We start from the raw sequence: 16935 nt of genomic DNA, 5'->3' as shown, positions 1-16935 counted from the left end.
CACCTGTTGAGCTATCCTTCGTCACGTCAGATGTAGCAATTCAATAACTTTAGCACTCAGAGGTCAGACTGCCTTTGAAAAAAAGTAATTTGGAGCTAAAATTAAAGTTATTATCTGGAAACTGCGGCAGCACTGGGCTCGCTCTTGCTGCATTTCCAGCAGCGGAAACAGTTCCATTCAGAGATAAAGCAGAGAGGAAAGCTGGTATCTTCCCCCTCAGATCTGACTCTCCCCCTGCAAATTTTTAATTACATTTGATAGCTTTTGTTTGAAATCTCCAGGAGTAAGGGATTTCTCAGCAATGCACGTCTATCTGCTTGTTGCACTCACTAAACGCATGTACCCACAAGCGCGTTACCGCCTGCACTCAAGGAAAAAAAGATTCAATAAGCAAGACTGCAGGAACCCCATCAAACCTGCGGTGACAGGCACAAGTGTCACCTCTGCCCCGAGCCCAGTGCCAGCCCCCGGGCTGGGTTACGGAAGGGAGAACAGTGTCTGGGGACCCGGGCGCTGGTGCGGGCACTGGTGCCCTGACGAACGGCTTTTGGGCAGCTAGGAGGACGGCACCTGCTCCCCGAGCCCCGCGCAGCAGACCCTGCGCCTTTATGTCCTGGATTGTGCTGGTGTCTGGGTGTCTGTAGCTGCTCTTCTGCCCTCCAACACAGTTGATACTGCTGCACTTTCTGCACACCCCTCTTCTCTCTTCTGCTACTTTTTTGCCCGACTTCAATGAACTTCTCTTCTTTTTTCCTCTTGTGCTTGCTTGCATGAATTTTCTCTATTCATATTCTTTTAACATTTCTGTAGCGCCTCCGTATCCTTCCACAACACGCTGCTCCTCTGTGGTCAGTGCCAACCGCAGCAGAGGGAGAAGAGAGGCTTGAGCCAGAGGGCTGAATCTAAACTTAGCTCGATGGGAGCTCTTCCTCGTTAGAGACCATTCCTCGTTAGAGACCATTCCCAGTGGAGGGAGCAAAGGGAGAAGGGATTCCAGTGGGGCAATCTGTCCACCGGGAAACTAGTTATAACTCCAAGGCAGATCAGATACTACATTTCCGTTCCTTAATTCATCTTCTCCCTTATCCTCCTGCCCTACTCTTTGTATTAATGAGGCAAACCCAAGCTGGAGAACACGCGTTGTTCTGGAGTCATTCTTCAGATGCTGAGACAGGGCTCATTTGTGCGAGGCACAGTCTGAGTCTAACGCGGCGCTCTGCAGCTCAGGCTGCCATCTGCTCCCACCTGTGACCAAGTGGGTGTTTTGGTAGTAGAGTGATGGATGGGATGAAAAGCAGATGCATGTGAGTGCTTGGCAGCACTGGGCAAGTGTCGTGGTTTATCCCCAGGCGGCAGCTCAGCCCCACCCAGCCGCTCGCTCACTCCCCACAGGGGGATGGGGGAGAGAATCAGAAGAGCGAAAGTGAGAAAACTCGTGGGCTGAGATAAAGACAGTTTAATAGGTAAAGCAAAAGCCACGCACGCAAGCCAAGCAAACCAAGGAATTCATTCACTGCTTCCCATCGGCAGGCAGGTGTTCAGCCATCGCCAAGAAAGCAGGGCTCCATCACGCGTAACGGTGACTTGGGAAGACAAACGCCATCGCTCCGAATGTCCCCCCTTCCCCCTTCTTCCCCAGCTTTATTCGCTGAGCATGACGCCATACGGTGTGGGACAGCCCTTTGGGCAGCTGGGGTCAGCTGTCCCGGCCGTGTCCCCTCCCAGCTCCCTGTGCACCCCCAGCCTGCTCGCTGGTGGGGTGGGGGGAGGAGCAGAAAGGGCCTTGACTCTGTGTAAGCACTGCTCAGCAACAACACAATCATCCCTGTGTTATCAACGCTGTTTCCAGCACAAATCCAAAACAGCCCCATATTAGCTACTATGAAGGAAATTAACTCTACCCCAGCCAAAACCAGCACAGCAAGGCACAAAATGTGATGGCTGTGCTCCGTCAGACACACCTCCATTTAGAGCTGGAAAAGCCACCACTGAAAAGGCCAGTGAGCACAACCTGGGCCACAGGACACATGCCAGATGCAGGTCATGCACAAGTATCCAAATGGAAGCTGGTGGCTAGCTGGAGACACAGTTAAGAAATGTTTATAAAGTTGGTTTGAAATATTTACATTGTCCCCAAGCGGGAGAATGTGACAGGAGTAGAAAAGGAATAAATAATATCAAATGAAATACCTTGCAGAGGATTCTGAAAAATTAATACAGGTAGCCAGCTAATCTCTAGCTGGTGTATTGCTCTGCTGTACACCAGCCAAGGAGCTGGCTCGATATTCTTCAACAAATATTGTTTAAAAGTATGACAATCATTGCTATCATATTCAGCAACAGCTACCACAGGTCTCTGAGGTTTTTCTACTGACAGTTTCCAGTGTAAATGTAGCTGTTGGCATACAAATGATTCAGTATCACGATTATTGATTACACTGGAGGCTGGTGGTATCTGAAGGTAGTTAGTCAAAGTCAACACAGTGAATTGTGTTAAATATGAATATTACTTATGCACTAATACTACTAATACAAATATACATTATCAATCAGTGACAGAGCCTTTAAGCAATAAGCATACAATGTCATGCCTAATTTGTGTGCTCTTAATTGTGATTAAAAGTTCAAATTAGAGTATTGTGACACAAATGGCTGGCATTACTCACTAGAACTCGGTTCAAAATACTGGAATTAGCTCTTATATCCCTTAATTTCTAGTAAACTTTTTTGTCCCCTTGCACTTCAAACAACTCCTTCTCAGACTATAACCCACCTGTTCTGCTCCAGCCAATTCTGAGACAGTATTTGATCAGTCTGATGCTGAATGCAGACATGTGTCTGGGACTGGATTAGGACTTGCTTCAAAGTTTCCCCATAATGCACATTACTTGAGTATCATAAGCAATGACTACTTACTGACACGTTCATGTTGATGTCTTTCAAAAACAGAGCTTGAAAAACGTCTTGGAAAACTAACCTGCTAATTTACTATTCCTGGTATTTGCCAGGCCTAAATGCAGCTTTGTACGAAACCGGTGTCTGGATCAGAAAAGACATTCAGAGCCACTAATTCTGTCAGCAGTACAAACGGGACTTTGGGAACGCAGTTAAATAAGGCCAAGAGAACTCATGTATATTAAATATTACTACCTGCTGAAACTCATTTGGCATGCAATAAACATTAAGGGCTGGCTAGAAGGGGAGATGCAACAGCACATGCCTGCTGCAGTGAGACGGCAGCAAGATGGGGGAACGAGCTCGCGCTTGTGCTGGGAGTGTGCCCCAAGGCTGTGTCCCCAGACACGGGCACTAAAGACGCTGGAGCAGCTCCCACAGCATCACTCAGTGCAACACGTCCAGTTCTGCACCGCAATGTGGTGCTGGTTAAGTGGCTGCAAAGCCCTTCTCATTTTTCTCTGCTCATTGGCAGCTGACTCTGCATCTGGGATGTCTGCAAGGTCCCTGGAGAGTTTGTACTCTGGTTTGTAGTGCAGCCGAGAAAACAGATGAAGCCAAAATACAGCTGAACTTGCGATCACTACCACTGCCGGTTGTGCTGGGGGGTTAACGCAGCAATGCTAGCACACACTGCACCTGGGCAGACCCCGAGTCCCAGAGGCATATACATCTCTGCATACATCGAACTCAGAATGAGCCTCCCTAAAAGTTCAAGAATCATCGTGAAAATGTATGGGGAAGTTTTGCTACAGAACTCTGGATCTAATTAGAAAAAAATCTGTTTCACCTTAGGGAAAAAGGTAGGTTTCATTAGACAAATGGCTTGCTAAATGTGGGGAGAGTTAAAACACTAGTATTTTAAAAATGGTAGTCCCGAAGCAATGCAGATAATTATGCATAAGAAAATATGTGTTGAAAATGTGGGAGTTAATGAAACAGAACTCTTCATATGTAGCCTCACAAACACTTGCAAATTATTTTTTTTTTTTATAATTAGTTTTTAGATTACCTGGGAATGAAAACAGCAAGGACAACACTCAATAGTGACAGAGATGCTGAAAAGACTTCATGTTGTTTAGGACTGCAGAAAAATCTGAAGCTGTATAAATGCACCCAGAGCAGCAAGCCCGTATTGGACAAGAAGCCCCTGTCCTACTGGGTAAAAGAGACCAGGGATGGTGCCTTGCAGCTCCACCGACATCCTTTACCCCAGCTGAAGAGTTAAGCTACTAATCCGAGCTAAAGAAAACTCTACAGCAGATGTCAAACCAATTAAAGATGGCCAAGCTCTACAGTTCAGATTCAAGCCTACACCTCAGTCACTGCTCTTCCAGTACTCGGTGTAAGCCTGGCTCCAAGTCTGCCTTTCCTTTCAATTACAGACTCAGCTATATGAAGTGGCATAAATTCATTGACTTCTCCAAAACTTGCAATGGCCAAGACTTTGGACTGTATCTTCTTTCTGGAAGCTGGCCTAATTTTTTCCAGTTTCTAGGATTGTCCAATCCTACTGTAAGTTTCTGCAATGCTTTGTAAAGGGTTATTAAAAGAATGGTTGATGGTTCAATAAATCATCATTGCTACTGAGGCTGAAGGATCTACAGATTTTTTACAGCCATGACTTAAAATGTTCTCCATCACCTTCTACTGTTCTGCTAACAAAGCTCTTCTGTCACTCACTATTCCTGTCTCTAAGGTCTCATACCATACTTATCAGTTATTCACTCTCTATAAACTACATCTTCCTGTAACCTTCGGAGTGTGAATATGCTTATTTATATACGGATGCCACTAGTTCAAGGTTTCCATAAGGAACAGAAAAGGCTGGAAAACCTGTGGTGTGTACAAGGCAGACTTATCCAGTCACCTTTGAATTCTCACCTGGTGAGAATTCAGTTTACTGAATTCACTGTAACTGGTAGGTTAAGTGATCAACACATGATTTGTTATTATGGAGGACAAAATCTTTTTCATCTTATGTTTTTGACTGAGAGTGTCTGACAGTAGATATCACAGTAGCTCCATCAGAAGTGTTAACTTGTGTACTGTATTATCGGCTACACTGTTATAATAGCCTCGCACTGCTGAAACTATCAACAACGCTGAGATGACACACACTGTATCTCAAATATTCCTTTTTCAAAACAACCTCTCTTCGTATTTTCCTAGGCACAACAAACAAAATAATTGTTCTTGTTCACAGAGGATAAAATAATTTCCTTCAGATCTTCTTTTACTCAGGGGAAATCTCTTTTTCCACCCAACTAAAGAGGTAATCTATTTTCTTTATCCTTCCACCCCAGTCCAGAAGCTGTGTCAACATGGTTAACTGGATACCTGATAAAGCTGACAGAATGTGCATCTCCGACGGCGCAGTTAGGAATATGGTGTCAGTGGAAGTGACCCGTACCGTTTCACTGACATTACAGCATCCTTGGGAACGGCTATTATGATGCCGATAGATGTGGCTAATGCTGATACAAAGCAATCCATGAAACAACCTTTCACAACTACTCCAGGAAAGAACTAAAGTGTAGATGCAGAAAGTGTTTGAAATTTTGCCAGGCTATCGTGCAAGGTGCAACAAATTTTTTTAGCAATTTGTGGGACTGTATCTGCTGTGCAATTACGCTGTGCAATATAGGGGCTAGGATTTATATCCAAACATAATGGCCAATTACACTCTAAGCATTCTGCAGGTAGACCATTTTATGAACTAGGATAGCGTGAGGCACCACTTTTGAGTGTAATTAACCTTAATTAATTTCCTCATATTTAATATTAGTCTATCTGCATATTTAAAAACCTATCTGACACACCCCCATCATACTGCCTGAACATCTCCTAGTGATTTAAAATGAAAAATGACTATACCAATTATTGCAAGTTCAGCTGCAGTAATGATTCTTAAATTAGTAATTTCCCAAGACATGCTAATGTAGTGATTGGCTTCTCATGGTTTTGGGGGGTTCGCTCCACACATAAATTTGCATGGATTTAATAAGCAGCGTGAAGTTGCACCACTTTAAACAAAGGACTCTGACTTGGTGTCCGAAAAGGACATGAGTTTAATGCTGCTGTGCATTGGTTTGGCTGATTTAGCAAGAGCAGGTTACACTAAAGGAAAGCAGAAACAAAGCCAGCATCTCCACACACACACACAATTGCCCTGGCAGAGCGAGACTGAGACTCCCGCTCTTAGTTAAGCCCGAGTGCCTCTGTGCAGCCAGCTCCTCGGGTCTCTGCTGACACAGGGAACCAGTCCAAACTGTGAACTGGGCTCTGATTTTGAACAAAGATCCCGGTCTTCTCAAAGCTGCATGTCCCTTCTTGAACCCAGCAATTCTGGTACGGTTTTGCTTTGAGTTTGTGAACCTAGATAAAACTCCAGATGTTTTATGCTTACATGGTAGGAAGCTCTTTCTTCTCTGTCCATCGGGCGAGTCACATACATCCTGCCGGACACAGGGTCAATGCTGAAGACTTCCATCGGCGGCTGGTCGGCTCCCACTCCAGTGATGCTGTATCTGATATGGATCTCTTTGTCCTTATCGGAACGAATCTGCATGAAATAACAAAGACAGCAATCGATAAGTTTTGGACAAAAGCCACACGGATGTTTAAACAACTTCAAAGATCTGAGCCTGAAAGCTGCATAAATGTAATACTGCTGTCAATTTTGACAGGGGAGCTGTACGCCAAAGGGTTGGGGAAAAGCCAGGAAAAGCGTATTCCACATATTTTCAGCTATTTTTCTCCTCTTTTATTCATGACAATTCTCTAGGAATCATTGAAATTCTGACTTTTTGCCTTAGATGTGGAAGAACCCACATGCACAAAAAAATGCTGTTTACATGTTATTGAAACCCTAAGCTCCTTCAAGTGCCCCAACTGTTCAGCCATACCTGGAGTCTCCCAGCCATTACTCACTTCCGAAAATGCTGTCTGCAAGCTCCCACATCATATTCTCAGTCCCTGTGACTGTGCACACACATACTCCCATGAAATTCGAAGAACAGGGCTGTTTACTCCCTCTCTGTCCAACCCTGCTGGCTTGACAAGGCAAGGCTGGGAATGCCTGGTGGGATGCTACCATTTCATTTGACTATTTGTTGAGGAAAAGCCTGTTTGGCACATTTCTTTTGAAACCTCTTCCCTCCCCATACCTTGAGAACACCACCACAAACTGAATACAGCATGTCGAATTATATGAACCTTGGATACAGAGCCGAGAAAATAAAAAAGGGAGGTTAATATGTTGTCCTAGCAACCCTGACTATCTCTTTAAACCCAAATTTAATTTTCTGATCAAATGCTGAAAGAAGTTCTTGCAACTGCATGACTATTCCTGAAAGAAAGTGCAAGGTACAAATAAATTACCACCCCCCGCACCACCACAAACTGTCTTGGTAGTGGAAAAATGACGTGCATAAATTTTTCCCTAACAGGTCTATGAATGCAACGAAGTAGTGGGAAGATAATAGAAATCTTGCAGCTGAGTGCACGTTAGCATCTCTGCTACGGCAGCTGCACGCTCGGAGGAGCCCGAGTGGGCTCAGTGGGATGCAGGAGGCCCCCGTGCCCTGCCAGACAGCCCCAATTTGGAGAGCGAATGTCATTTCCCAAGGGAAGAGGAGGCTTCGCTTGTCAGGCAAAGGAATTGGGACGGGGCTGTGGGCTGCTCTCGCGCTCCTCCCGCATGTGACCTACCGCTATTTCTTCCTCTCCTGACGCAGGAGGCTGACAAGATGCTGAACGTGTTGGTGCAGAGTAACATCAGATCCCCTGCCTCTGAGAATCTCCTTTGGTGCCTTTGTCCGGATCATTACCAAGTTTGTACACTGTTTTCTTTGTACTGCCTCCACCAAATAAGTCTGCTCCTGTTAACGGCTAATAATGTCAGTTATTACTAGACACTGCCAGGATTGATTCGTGCTGCACCTACACTTCTGGAGCTGAAGGTCAGGGAACAGAGACAGTTTCATCTGTCTTTTCTCTACAGGATTCACTGCTTGTTTAGGCTATTAGTACCAAGGAAAACTGATTGGACTTACACTGGTATAATCACTTAAAAGAGGTACTGGGGACATTGTGAAAGTGCCCTCATGCTGCACACAATTGTTTATACAGGTTTTTGTGTGCCCAGTGGGTATTTGTAATAGGGACCCAAGCAGACAGGTATGAACCCAATTGTCATTAGCAAATCTGTGGGTGAAAAGGAGTACATTAAAATCAAGCTTTGCTTGCACAACTGTGGTTTTAATGACAACAACCGATTCAACAGTTCAACAACTGAAGTCCACAGTCCCCAGTTTTAGAAAGTCAGCTTTCACCCTGCCAGGAGGAAAGGGCTGAAAATTGAATTTCTGCGAACGTCTGTGCAAATGCATACCTCAGGTCAGGGAGCTCAAGCTCTAACCTACTGCCTACATGTTTGCAGCCAGGCTCAAGGTAAGTGAAAATGCAGGAAGCCGCTGCTGGACCTCCAGCTTTCACTCAGTGTGGGGTTCCCATCGTAGAAATTAAAAAGAAAGGGAAAAAACTGGTAACCTGGGACACGTACAACACAGTTGTATGTCTGTCTCTATCACTGTGTGCCTGCACAGCTCCAAACGACCTGTAACGTGTCAGGATAAAAGCAGCCCTTCACCCTTAACAAAAAGTTTTTCCTTAACAAAGGTGGAAGGAAAAAAACCAAACCCACGGTATCTGCGCTTTTGCTGCCTTTCTGCTCACTGAAGCACGGGAGCTGGGAGGGTGTCCCCAGTCCCAGCCCCAGCCTGGCTCAACCGTGGCCGTGACTTGAGCATAAGCACCAAAGAGCAAACCAGTCTCCCTCCGAGGAACTAAAATGGAAGCAATTTTAACCCGAATCATGGGAGGGGAGAGTCTGTTAGGTCTGCGTGGACACTTTTCTGCTCTATTTCCTGTTGCATATAGTACCCAGATCCCGTTGTGATAGAAGCATTAGAAATGCATAGAGAGAGACAGAAACAGGGAAAAGGAGGCTGGATTTAAATATTCAGTGCTAAAGGCACTATATTTTATTTTCAGGAAACACAGATAAACAGAAGCTCTCTAAGAAAGCTATGTACAGTTTAATAAAGTGTACGCTATAGGATGTCCTTGCAGCACTTTTATTAGCATTAATAGGGTCTAAGCTGTCTGTATGTAAATCACTGCAGATCTAGGAGATGAAATATATCATAAGACCCACACGACTTACCCAATTACCCTAAGAAAAATCCATGAGATAATTACGCTGCATGGAGCAAAACAAAGATATGGGGAAATATGTTGCGAGTATTCAGCAATGACTCATTATTTGTTGTTAATTGCCGTCACGTGACAATGGTTTGCCTGTTACCTGTACTTAATTCCATTTCCAGTAAGAACACAAGGATGCGAAGTGTTCAGAAATATCGCCTAAGAAGTAGCACTTGTCACAGAAAGTTGCAAAGACCACAGACAATGAAGCATAGTATGTATTACTACCAGGGAGATATTAATCGCACAAAGGCACACGCTTTTTATATTGGAACATGTAATTTTAGCACTCTTAATGAGATTTAAAAAAAAAGACTTTTTTTACAGTAATCCTGTAACATTTTGACCAAAGGTTTCATTTGCATAATTCCCAGGGTGCAATTTAGTAAATCTTGTTGAGAAGCTAAGAACATTATCTGAATACAATGTCAGGTTTACTTCTTTTGTTGAAACCGTTCCTGGAGCAGTTTACCATAACAATAATAATAATAATAATAATGATAATGAAAAAACCTCTATTCCCAAGGAGCTCCCTAGATCAGGAGAAAAAATCACTGGTTGGGGGAATTTACTGGCTCAGGAGAGAGCTGCTTTTTCATTCATTTATGCCTGGGAAGTGAGAAGATGGTAACATATCCATATGATAATCTTCTGACTGGAGAACATACACATGAATTTTTTTTTATTTATCTTTCCTTTTATAATGCAGTCAAGAGTTATGTAGGGTTCTGGGTTACAGAACAGATGGCAGAAGGATAGTTTTCCTTAGCTGCATTTAGACTTTTTTTTACTCGGAGAACCTTTGGAGCATTGAGCTTCTCCAGCGCCAGGCATGGTAAAACCCTGCATATGATGACGTGAGCAAGATGAACAATGATGGCTGATGACTGTCATAAGCGGAATTTGCTTGTGAAGCAGCTTTTACTCTCTAAAAAAAACCCTTGGGGATGGACCTTAGATTGGATTGTTATACTGGTGAAGGAAAATGCCCCAGACAGAAAGGCAATTTACTGCAGAAGATGTGATCCCCTGATCCTATCCTCGAACACAGGTGAAATTTTCCACGCAGGAACCCTGGGATGCTAAGTACCCTCACCTACGCTGACAGATACAAATGGACCATCTGGGAACTCTGGGACCAGCCACCAAATCCACAGAGGGAACACGCAGCGGAGCCAGGCACTGAACTTGCATTGCCAGACCTCCGCTTGGCTGCGGCAAGCAAGGACACAGCAGCCTCGCAATGCAATGGCAAAGCGGGGGACTGCGGGGGGTCTGATCTTGAAGCATTGATGCACCATCCCAAACGGAGCACAAGGGCTGCAGTCAATGTTGGCAACTCAGAACCAGAACACCAAGAGCTTGACTCAGCTCTCATTTCTATCGAGTAATCCCCGGAACAGAAGAAATCGGTACAATTTCACAGATGGGTATTTTCCACTGCAGGTTCTGATATAATAACTAAACTGTGTGAAAATTAACATTGCAACTCTTGAGGTAATACAGGGCTAAGCCCTTCAGAGGTAGCTTTCTCCTTGGTAGCAATCTCATATTTAGACGGGCTTGAAAAGCAGCCTGTGGTTGTGACACAGGACCGCATCCCGCTTTTACAGATAAAATCTTAGGGTTCATGCGTCTCCATCAGGAGTAACTGGGTAGCTAAACTGCTCCCACAAGTTTTACTGATAAGCAAAATTTCAACTGCTGAGCTCCATTGAGGTACCAGATTTTATCACTCTGTTTTGCTCCTGTTGATGCACATCCTTCTTGTGCGCTTAGCACTTCCATTTCTCACTGCAGGGTTTTGAATTCACAAGCCCTCTCATCCTAGCAGATGACAAGAACCACAGATCCCCGTAACTCCTGCGCCAGGCGCAGAGGCAATGCAGACTATGCAAAGCTGTATGGTCAGCAGATTGGAGGACACCTGTGAGTCCATAAATTACACAGTTGCTGGAGCATGACATTGCTAGAAAAAAGGGACCCAAATGGAGGTTGTTTAGATATCAGTAAAGGAAACGCCTGGAAGCCTAGGAAACTGGGTGTGTAGGGAAAGGCGGAACAAACAGGGACAACTGAGCCTACAGAAGAGAAGACAGGACTGTAACAACAGTATTCCTGTACCTAACAAACTATATTTAGAGGATTTCACTGAGCCGTACATGGTCTGGCTTCTGCCCATCACCATGTGATGGTATATGTAAGTGCCTGGGAATGCATCCAGAGAAAGCAAAGCAGGCCATTTATACTCTGTTGCATTTTCTACCCACAGAGCAAACTAGAAAATAAATTTCCTTTGAAGTTCTCCAACTTACTCTATAATGTATGGAGTTAAGAATGCCCTCAAAAAAATACTTAGTTTCCTAAATGTCCCACAGAATACTATGCAAAATTTGCACTAACATGACCTGGGGAGACTTAGACTTGATTTTTTTGTTTTATAAAACCCATTATAATTATTAATGAACACATAAAATAATGTAAATGATAAGCAGTAAGTGTCTTTTATTATTAAGCTCTTAGCTATTTTGCCCATTAAGAAAACCAAATTAAAATAATTGAAGACTATAATCTGTCATGCATTCAAAATGCTCCATAGAAATTCAGACAGGCAAACATATTCAAAGTCTTTAAATGAGCACACTTAAGAGTCAGTCTAAGCATTCCAGGATTGGCTCATTAATTTTAGTGGAAATATTTTAATTCAGCTACTCTTACTGCTTATTGAAATCCTTGCTAAGGACTTACTTATTTATTTTTAACTGAATCTGCAATATGTTTAAGACTCATTTGTATAAAAGTTCTTAACTCTTATTTCACAGTTGTTTTAGAAGCCAGTAGACAGACACATCTCTAGCCCTGAATTTCCAAACAAATTACTGCGTGCTGCTTAAAGGATCACATATGGTTTCAATAAATAGATGCAAAAGTCAAACGGACAGAGAAAAATTAAGACAGATTTGGAGACCCAACCAGGTTAAGGTGATATTTATTAACTTCTGTCCCCTTTCATCACACTTGCCAATGATCCCAAGTTACTTCCCAGAAAGAAGGCAAAAAAGAAAACAGAATGTTCTCTAAAACACTTCAGCTGTCTTCAGAGAAAACCATCTATTCTGTGCCTTGCAAAGAGGATGCTTTGACATGGCAAGGGCAGCTATCATGTTTGAATAAAAGGAATATTTCCACTAACTACAACACTGGGCTTAATAGCAGCCTGCAAGTCTTTATCCACTACTGGACAAAACAACTATCAATTGAGCTAAGTTTCCCATGGTGGCAGTATTTGCAAACAAGGTTAAGCAGGGAAAGATCTCTATTGGCACAGAAAGAAAGGATGGAAATGCACACTTGTAATTGCAAATTTCTTTCTTCCCTCAAGTGGGACTGGTTTCATCTCATACATAACTTTCTAAAAACTTTGTATCTGGTCTTAGATAGCCAGATAAACAGAAGACAAGCAAGCCTTTCCAGACTGAAATCCATCCTCCTGCCTTGAATGCTTAAGTACACATCAAATCTCCTGGAAAAAGTGTTTTTCTCTTTCCACATATTATAGAGAGAGAATCAAGGACTACGCTTAGACTAGATGCCTAATTTTTACATGGTTGAGATTCACTGCGATGAGTGCCATTCTTCCTGCAATTACACACAGCATGTAGCTACTATCGTTACTACTATGCAAGAGCTTAAGTTTCTCCTTCTTCTTTAAAATACAAATCCAAAGCCAAACTGTAAAAATGTTCCCTGTGTCCCAATGGCTGGATGCCTCTCATGTCACGTTAAATCTTCCCCCGCTCCAGCTGAAATCTGTGCAAAGTAATTTATAATGTATTTATTTTGATGATAAAACAGAGTAAAACTAGTATGTCGGAGATATTAAAGCTGTCATTTAAGTTATTGATGTAACTGATGATGAAGCCTGCATTAAAGAAAGAAATGAAACTGTAAAATGTTTGAACCCAACAGAGAAGCACCTCTCGCGTACGCCTGGCTGGCGCTCTGTAGCCTGCGGAGGAACCCGCTCCCCGGGCAGCTCGCCTGCTCCTTACCAGGAGGAGTTTGCTTCCTCTGCACTGACCCTGCGAGCGCTTGGCTGAGGCGCTTCACCAAATGTTCAGTTGCTGAAAGCTTCCAGCGTTTCCCAGGTCCTTTGGCTTTCACGCAGCTCCCTCTGTCCAAGGGCTGTTCTCCAGCGCAGCAGCTCCCTTCAGGCCAATTACGTCCACGTGGATACGTTTCTCCGGAGCTTTCCCTATGCCCATCGGTAGCTTTGATGGTCTTCACTCCCTCTCTCCCTTCCAGGTTTTTTTGAATTGTTTACCAGGGTTTTTCTCCTCTACCTGGACGAAAATGTAACATCGAGCAGATGGAGAACAGGAGAATATAAATCAGGCTCAATAAGGAGACCGTAATGCAGTGGGAGAGAAGAATTTCTGCCTGCGATTCTGGCCAACAACCGTGTGTGACTCCATGCATAAGTATGGGATGAAAATGAACTTGTCAGACTCATGGCCCAATTCAAAACTACCATTATTCTGCTCAGGATAAAAGCAAAATAACAATCCCTTTGCCTAGGAAACTGAATTTCGTGCATGATCAGATGAGACGCTACAAACACAGAACACCTGGTGTGCAGCAGTGCGACCAGGCTCGGGATCTCCTGCATTTTAACTTTGCTTTCCTACCTGCTGAAACAGCAAAGAATTTATGTTTTAGCATAAGTTGCTTGGACACAAGAAGACTGAGGTCTGCAGGATTCGTGGGGCCAGTCTGCTCTCTGCCGAACTCTCCAGTTGGGCCAAAGTTTCTGAGTGGTGACTTGGGACCATCAGCAGCTAAGATGATGCCAACCCTGCCAGGTCTCTGCCTTTACCAGTGAAAACTCAGTAAATTGCAATTTCTTGCGTGGTCTTCATGATTAAATAATTAAGCAATTTTCATTACTCGCTATTATGAAGGTCAAGAAGCTAATGTGCCTGTATCAGGAACTGGCCAATGCTAATGGATCTTCCACATCGAATAGTAATTGATATGACAGAGTAATTTCTAAAGCAACATGTTCCTTTCTTCAGGCCTTTTGCAGCTGCTTCAGTTTTTAAGTACTCCACTGTGGAAATGCTTCAGACTGTAGCAAGGTGAGTGAGGGAGGGGAGCGGCTCTGATGGGAAGGGAAGATCATTACGCACCAGCAGAATACCACCGCATGACCAACGCCTTATCACTGCCAGAACATTGATAGCAGAAGCAACAAAACTTGTTCTTACTAGTCTTTCTCTTATCTCTCTTTACAAGAGAGCAGATTCTTCGGTGTAGCGGCTGATGGTATCCCGGTGGAGTTGCATGTGCTGCTATCGGGTGAATTTTGGCCCTGAAGAACTGAGGCTGGTTCACACTGTGCAAGATGCAAGTGGCTGATATTAAGGAACTGGGATTTGAACCAGATGCATGAGCCCTCCTCTGCTGTGGAGGATGCTCCATGACAAAAGGTCAAGGAAATACCTCTGAGAGTTCAAAACGCACTGTTCTTACTACTGTGATGGAGGAGTCCTGCCAGGAAAGAGAAGATCATCCTTCATAATTTATTTATGAAGGGCTATGCACCGCTATCCTTACATAGGGTACCATCCTGCAGTGCCGCCTTGCAGCTGACCCTACTGCCATCTGACACGGCTATGCTTAAGTGAAGACTAAGTCAAGAAAAAGAAATCACTGTAGCGGCACTTTGTCCTCATTTCTCTTTGAAGGGTGTCTGTTCTGAAGCCTTCCACCACGCCTGCCACAGAGCCAGCCTGGCAAAGAGAATCCGGCACCTCTCTGGGTAAAAGCGAGCGGGAAACCTGAGTGCTCAGTGCAGAAGACAACCAAGGGCAGTAGGTACTGACCTGCGCAGGAGTAACCTGATCACTGTCACTAATGATTGAAGCCCTCAGCTAGTATAAATCAGCGTAGACCCACTGGCTTCAAACAGAGGCGTGCTAATTTATTTCAGCTGAAAATGTGGTCCGTGGCATTTAAAAATTAAGCTGCGCAGCAGAAGAACAAGGGAAGAACAGTCTTTGTACAATGACGTGCAGCAATTCAACACAAGCAGCATTCCTCTCCGTAGGACAGTGAGCTCAGACGCAGGGAAAAAGTATTCAGTGGGGAACAAACACACTTGTGTCCTCATGAAGGGAGTTTTTCCCAGATTCGAGGGATATAATTAGTCTTAGTACAAACTTTGCTTTTGTAATGAGCTCTGGCTTTCCCAATCATGTATAACCATGCATTGAATTAATATTTTGCACGACACCTACAGATATTACTGATCACGGAGAAGTGGTGCTGTGCCATGATTGCAAATGCAAGTCTCAGCACAAAATTAAGCTGTTGGACCTGGCTGCAAATAGCTAACAATAGGAAACAACAATAAAACCCTCTAGTGTGTATATTTTGGAGAACAAAATCTGCTGAGGCTCATGTTTGAGACACTACTTTGGGATTTATGCAGAGCAGGATTTAAACCTCTGCAGTTCTCAAAGTCTCTCTAATAAGTTTAATTATAGGAAAAGCAAGCCCATTCGTTTGTTCCGTAGGGTGGATTACATGGCGCAGTACACATAGATGTTATTTCAATGGTCAGTAAAGGGAACCACCAACTGTGATTAGGCAGAAAATTAAGTTCTCCCTATGCACTATAGGAGCAATGCTAATGGGCATCAGTGCAGGTTTAGACTCGATGATCCTTATGGGTCCCTTCCATCTCAAGATATTCTATGATTCTATGATTTATTGTCAACTGAACAAAGCCAGTATGAGATGACTTTGGTCCTAGGACTCATCCTCATATGTTACGCAAAAGATTGGATCCTCTATAACTCTTCCCCGATGGCCAAATTCTGCCCATGGATGGATACATATGCTTCCTTCCACAACACGTAACAGCAGCTAAGCTGACATCTGACAGTTGCATTATTCCTTCAAGCAACTGCCGAGCAAGGCACTGCGAGAACTCTGCGGTCAGGAAAATCTGGCAAGGTAACAGCAAGCAGGCAGTCAGGCACGTGCACCCCAGCCCACACCGCACGATCCAGCACCATGCCAACATTCACTGCGCATGTGCACAGCTACATACGCTGTGCACCAGCTGCCCATGCAAAAATATTAAAGACCAGCTACAGGTGCACATTGCCACACGCCTGCCAGCTGCATTTGCCATCGCCTACAAGCATTGAGCCTCCCGCAATCCCCTCTCCCAGCCAGCGCTCCTCCGCCCTGGCCGCCCTGTCTCACCTTCCCGCAGCTCAGAGGCTTTGCTAAGGGTGCCCCTGGCAGCTGCTGCTCCTGCGCTCGGGCCCCTCTTTTCAAAGGTACCTTTCCCTCTGGCGTAGGTGCCCTCAGACTCAAACACCCATCATTTCTGCAAATCTGCTTCATGCATGAGGGATGGGAGATTGCCTCCTAGGAAATTCAAACCTAGCTGAACTTTGCTCATTTGGAACCAATTCACAGGGTTGAATTTTTGGCAAGTTTTTCTCTTTCATTAACTGTACTTCTGTGCGGGTTAGATCCGAGACCCTCGCTTACTTTGACTTGAATTCACATTAGACTTAATTCATATAACTTATTGATGTGCTTCCTGCCCACACGCATTTAACACAAGAGGCAGACAGGCCCGTTTTAGGACGTGGCACCATATATTAAAAAAAAAAAAAAAAAGTAATCACT

At 44.1% G+C, this 16935-nt stretch overlaps 1 protein-coding gene across 3 annotated transcripts in view; it reads right to left on the bottom strand.

The window, feature by feature from the left end:
- Positions 1–16935, bottom strand: part of CDH4 (cadherin 4) — a 461862-nt gene that overhangs the window by 95369 nt on the left and 349558 nt on the right. For all 3 annotated transcript variants that reach the window (XM_087750192.1, XM_087750191.1, XM_087750190.1), the window contains one exon: positions 6365–6520. In XM_087750192.1, coding sequence (XP_087606318.1) covers positions 6365–6520 — 156 coding nt within the window. The remainder of the gene's footprint in view (positions 1–6364; positions 6521–16935) is intronic.

Source organism: Nipponia nippon, unplaced genomic scaffold, assembly GCF_047370975.1.
Source record: "Nipponia nippon isolate SJK-2023a ecotype South Korea unplaced genomic scaffold, ASM4737097v1 scaffold_13, whole genome shotgun sequence".
Classification (NCBI taxonomy): domain Eukaryota; kingdom Metazoa; phylum Chordata; class Aves; order Pelecaniformes; family Threskiornithidae; genus Nipponia; species Nipponia nippon.
The sequence above is the reverse complement of the archived record's forward strand: the minus strand, read 5'-3'. Positions and strand labels throughout refer to the sequence as shown.